At 49.8% G+C, this 6000-nt stretch overlaps 1 protein-coding gene across 1 annotated transcript in view; it reads left to right on the plus strand.

The window, feature by feature from the left end:
* The window catches only part of arb2a (ARB2 cotranscriptional regulator A), a gene marked incomplete at its 3' end in the record, with an annotated part of 106041 nt that overhangs the window by 53257 nt on the left and 46784 nt on the right, over window positions 1–6000 (plus strand). The window contains exon 8 of the mRNA XM_079752003.1: window positions 4692–4811. Coding sequence (XP_079608129.1) covers window positions 4692–4811 — 120 coding nt within the window. The remainder of the gene's footprint in view (window positions 1–4691; window positions 4812–6000) is intronic.

Here is a 6000-nt window from a genome sequence, read left to right on the forward strand (position 1 = left end):
CTGGCCCGGAGCCACTCCTTTCTAATAAAGAGTCTCGCGGAGCCACAGCAACTTCCTTTGTACTTTGTTAATGAGTTATTGATTTGAAACAATGCCCTGGCAAATATTGTCAGAGCCGGCCTGACCCCGTCAAGGTCACGCTGTTTTATCTCATACGGCGTCGGCGCCGTAATCTGCTCCCGGGGTGACATGTACAGGGGGGGGTTTGCTTTTCTTTTTTCTTTCCCTCTTTTTTCACTTTCTTTCCCGTTTCTTTTTTTTTTTTTTCCCACCGCTTGTTCTTTTTAGGTATCCCGCTTCCCTTGTATTAACCGCGGCTAAGAAAGTACACTAACGGAGCCGCACACCCCGCCGCCTGGTGCACGTGCGCGCGCACACACACACACACAGAAACACACGCGACGTTCCTTCACCCGTCTCTCTCTCTCTCCCTCTCTCCCCTCGTCTCTTTCTCACATCATTATATTCCCACCTCTCCATAGGTACTATACCTGCTAATTACCCACAATGCCACACTCATTATTTTCCCATCTCTGCTGCTAATTTGCTCCATACCTTCCCCTAGCCGGCCCTTACCAGATCCATCAGACGGCTGACAGCTGATAGCTAACTTCTGCTCCCCAGCTCCAGCCCTCAAAAGGAGAGTGGAAGAGGGAGGGAGAGAGAGAGAGAGAGAGTAACACAAAGGGAGGGAAGAGAGAGGGGCGACCGAGGAGTGAAGTCCCAGACATTGATTAGAATGCAATTGCAAACATGTGTCGCAGAAGTCTGCGCTTTAATAGTTTGCTCACATACACGTCCGAACACTCACGCACACACACAGACACACACAAACAATCCGGCATGCACACAAAGTAACGATAATTGCTTTAGTGCTAGGACCGAACATGTGATTATGTACATTGCCTATTTAATATTTAATCATTAGGCCAAATGAAAACACTCCTGTTCCGCGCTGACCAGGACATTAAATAGGCTAACGACAGCGGCTGCAGGTGGCTTCGCCTGGTGTGTGGCCTGAGGAGAAAGGGCGAGGGAAAGTGAGTTAGTGTCTGAGCAAGAGAGAGAAGGATTATTAGATGTGCACACGTGTAGTTTTTGGTCGAGGCGGAACAGGACACTATCACGTGTAAATTAGAATCAGCTCTTCCCCCCCCCCTAGAAGGAGACACCGGCTACACGATCATCATCCGATTTTTACTCTCATTTCTTCTTCCGATCTCGCCCGGCTCGCCCGACCTCTGCGGTCTCACATGGAGGCAGTTATCGGCGTCTGAACCGCGGCCAGCGCTGGCCCAGAAGCTGAACGCGACCCAGCTGTCTGGGGATCCCCCGCGACTCCGGAGTGACCCCGCTGGCTCTCGTTATCAAAGATCGTAGATTGGGACATTCGCCAGTTAAATAAAACATCACATTTACGTAGCGACGGCCCTCATCCGGCGCCGAACTTTCTCTCTGGCAGTCTTGGACTTCTTCTGGGGCTCACTGGGCCGTCGTGTTGTGCGACGCTGGAGGGCTATAGCGGCGGCTTGGCCCTGGCAGTGGTGGTTTGCATGGGCTTGTGTTGACGTTGTTAGTTTTATCGCTTCCTGTGCGGTTCGGACAGTGGGCCGGCGCTGGCGTCTGTTTTCCCGGGCCGTGTGGCGGGTGGCGTGCTCCCCAGCCCCCTTCTGCTCCTCATTAGTTGGAAACAGGAAGACCGGACGGGAGTCCTTCTGAAATAAATAAATAGCGCAGCTTCTTATGGTTTCGTACCATGAGTGTGTGTGTGAGTGTGTGTGTGTGTGTGAGTGTGTGGGTTTGAGTGATGGTGTGACTCATAAATGACAACTGCGTTTTTGTGTTTCTCAAATGACTTACAGAAGCAACTAATTTTGCACATTAAAGGGGCATTTTCGGATGGCTTTATGGCGTTATAAACTAAATCAGCGTTGCAGTGGTTTAGTACCTTACAGACACACAGACACACATACACACACAGACACACACTATCACATACACACACACACACACACACCATACACACACACACTCACCTATCCTTTGACAGTTATGTTTGAGGGTTGCTGGCAACAGGTGTGCTGTAGGGACCATATTTTGACAGAGCTGGCAGACTCACAAATTCTCTCTCTCTCTCTCTCTCTCTCTCTCTCTCTCTCTGTGTCTGTGTGTCTCTGTCTCTCTCTCTCTCACCCACACTCATATACACACTCATATACACACACTTGCACTAATGCGCACATACATATGTGCACTCTCTCTCCCTCAAAGACACACACGCGTGCACACGCACACACAGTCACCACACACAGATAGTGAAAACGTGGAAAAATGAATAAATTGGGAGTAAAAGCGTGTGAGAGTCATTGACAGGGAGCTGGTCTCGCAGGGCAGCCCCGCTCCACTGCAGCTAATTAACCCCAGGAATTAATTGCACCAATATGCAAATCTGGTGCAGATAATTCAGTATACTCTGCTGCCAGGTAGTCAATCACAGAGAGAACCGCCACCAAGGTGCAAGGGATGGGGAGAGGGGGGGGGAGCGGGGAGGCGGGAGGGGGGGGGGGGGGGGGGGGGGGGGGGGGAGGGGGGAGGGGGAGGGTTGCAGGGACATGGATGTTGTAGAAGTCTCTGACTATATTGGGTTGTGGCCCTATACAGTGGGGTCTTCCTCCTGCACTCCTTATGTTCCTCCGGTCCTGGGTAAGCGACAGACACTCCGCATCAAGGAGCTGGGGACTGGTGGCAGAACAAGGAGAGCGGGGTCTTTTCAGAAGAGGTCGTAGGGAGGGAGGCAGGGAGGGTGAGAGAGCGATGTAACGCCCCCCCCCCCGAAGATGAAAGGTGACACGGGTGGGGAAGGGAAGAAGAAAGACTTCAAAGAGCCTGATGTCACAACCCTTCAGACAGACAAGTTGGCCTCAGCCCCTTTTGTACACACACAAACATGCGCACCCACGCACACACACACACACAATCACAAACATGCACACACACACACACACACACACATATATGCACACACAACCTTGCGGGTAGCAGGGCAGAGTTACCTGGTGTTGCATCACTCTGGAGATGCAGGCGGGCACTGACACTACAGCCCCCCTTCCCCCAACCCCCCCCCCCACGCTAATCAAGTCATAAACACAAACACTCTGACAGCTTAATTTACCTCTCGACAAACATGTTAACAAAAGCACACACACCGCCACCGCACGTCATCAAACACTGAACAACAGCGCTAGCCCGGAGACTGAACGACAGACAGACCAACACACACACAAACCAACACCCACGCACGCACGCGCACGCACGCACACACACACACACACACACACACACACACACACACACAGTAAAGACGTGCACGGCAACGAAAGACAGAAACTCCTCCGGCATCGATGGTCTCTCCTACCCATCCACTAACGTAATGCTTGTGTTTACCATATTGTTGAACGTCTTCCATAGACCGTCCTTTTGGTTTCCACATCCAGGGAAGAACAAGACGTTAGAGAGCAGAGGTGTTCCCGTCGTGTCATCCAGCTCCGCTGTGTTGACGTGGGGTGGTCTCTTCAGGGAACACCCTTCTGTTCCTCATCTCCTGCTCCGTCACATTATTTGGGTGTCACCCAAATAACAGATCAAATAATGTCTTGGTTAGCTAGTTTATTTTCCCTCAGTCTTAATATGTAGAATCTGTGAATAGTATCTATAAATACATACACCAAGTGTCTTTAGGTTAAAAAGCGTTTCTTGAGAAACAGAGTGCTACCGCCTGGGGTAAAGCTTTGTTTGTTAGTTTATTTCCAGCTCTGTGCGTGGCAGTGTGCATAACGGAGCTTTCGGGTGGGAAGGTATTGCTGATTCGATATTGTAAAGCAGGTGGTCTGATAGGAAATCAAACCGTGGAATCGATGGCACAAGTTCATTATCGGATGCCCTTTCCTCACCTCTTCCTCCAGCATTGTTCTCCCTGCCCACGGTAAGGGCATACATATACGCAGTTAATTAAATGTGTGTGCGCTCCGGCTTGCATGTGTGCATTCGCGCGCGCGCGTACAATACCGCCTACCGTTTCCGCGTGTTGACGTGTGTGTGTGTGTGTGTAGGTAGCAGCAGATGCGTGTCTTCTATGCGCTGGTCCCCTGACCTTCCGGCTTCCCCTCCTCCATGTCGTGGGTCCACCGGCTATGGATGGCCCATTGATCCGGGGAATAGAGTACAAATTAAGATTTAAGCGTTGCGTCACCTCGCCTATTGAGTTTTACATTTAGGGCATTTGCAATATGCAAGACTTATTGATCTGTGTTTTTCTTTTATAGAATACCCCCCCGGCCACTGCCACAGCTTTCCCTCTGCGCTCGCTCGGCTGTTTTTCATGCTCTCCCCAGTGTCTCTACACTGATGACTGAACTTTAACTTCTCCTCCTGCAAACTCTATTGATGTTTTCCCCCCTCGCGCTCTCCCTCTCTCCCTCTCTCAAACACAGAGCTGTCATTCCTGTACATCTTCATTTCTGTGCTCACTCTCAAAGACGTAGGCTATTCACTGTTTATCTCTTCACTGTTTATGAAACGTCCCAAACCTTGCCTTGAATCCTTTCATGTTTGAATTAATTGGTATTATATTATCATTTATTTATTACATTTTCCGGGGGGTTTAACGAGCGCCTCCTCTGTGTGTCTTGCAGGAGAACAGTTCACCAGAGGAACATGTGCAGTATATATGGGACCACTTTGTGTCCAAAGCTGTAGCCAAGAATGTCTTCATCGTGGCCCATAGCTACGGCGGTCTCTCCTTCGTCGAGCTGGTGAGTGATTCTGTTTTCCACTTGTGCTCCTACGCACACACAGGCACGCGCGCACGCGCACACACACACACACACACACACACACACACACACACACACACACACACACACACACAGACACACACGTAATCCTAGCTGCAGTCACCTCGGAGACTGGCACACATCCGAGTGAAACTATACCGTGTGAAACAATGTGAAGCGATAAAATATAAATATTGTTTGTTTTCTTTGGGAAAGTATAGCTTCTGTAAACAATCCGCTTCATCCTTATCCTTGGGCTCTCTCAACTTCCTGTGTGCATCAACTGCAGCTGAGAAAAGCCAAGGAATGATAATATCAATAATTAAATGAATGACTGTTGGTGGAAATCTAGGGACATCACAGCCTAACAACTGTATCTTTTGAACCAGTTTCTGGCCTGTGGGCCATTCAACATCTACAAATTTCCACCTGATATCTTTTCTTCTTCAGTATTTTGTATTTTTAATTTGGCTGCTAAATATTCATGCAGTGTTTTGTCGATGACAGCGTCCCAATCTCGTGGGTTTTCTCCCTGTTTGACGACGACAAGCTATTCCCTCTATTTCTCTCTCTCTCTCTCTCTCTCTCTCTCTCTCTCTTCATTTCACAAACACTCACTCACACACACACCCGTTCCTCCTGCTCCCTTTGTAGCGGCCTGCATAAGGTTTTCCCCTGCCTTCTTTCATGTCATGTCCTTGTCATACGAGGCCCACTTAAAAAACACACAGCTAGGGAGATGTGCGTGAGTACAAGGTGGGCGCCGTGCAGAGGACCTCCTGCGTCCTTGTGTCGCCTCGCTGTGATGACGTGTGAGGATGTGTTTTCGCGCGGCAACGTCTTGTTTCCCCCGAGGCCTGACTGATGTCACCGTTACGCATCTCCGTCCACACGTTCCTTCATCTCTGGTGGAAGCTTTGGGTCACATTGGTGCAAAGATGCACGCGCAAGCACACACATGCACACACACAATTACACACACATGCACGCACATACACACACACAATTACACACACATGCACACACACACATGCAAACACACACACACACAACCACACACACACACACACAACCACACACACACAAACATGCAAATACGCATACAAATCCATGCACACACAGACACACATGTACACATGCAGACAAGGCCACTGCCACACACACACAC

This window comes from Pollachius pollachius, assembly GCF_949987615.1.
Source record: "Pollachius pollachius genome assembly, chromosome: 1".
In the NCBI taxonomy this organism is placed as follows: Eukaryota; Metazoa; Chordata; class Actinopteri; order Gadiformes; family Gadidae; genus Pollachius; species Pollachius pollachius.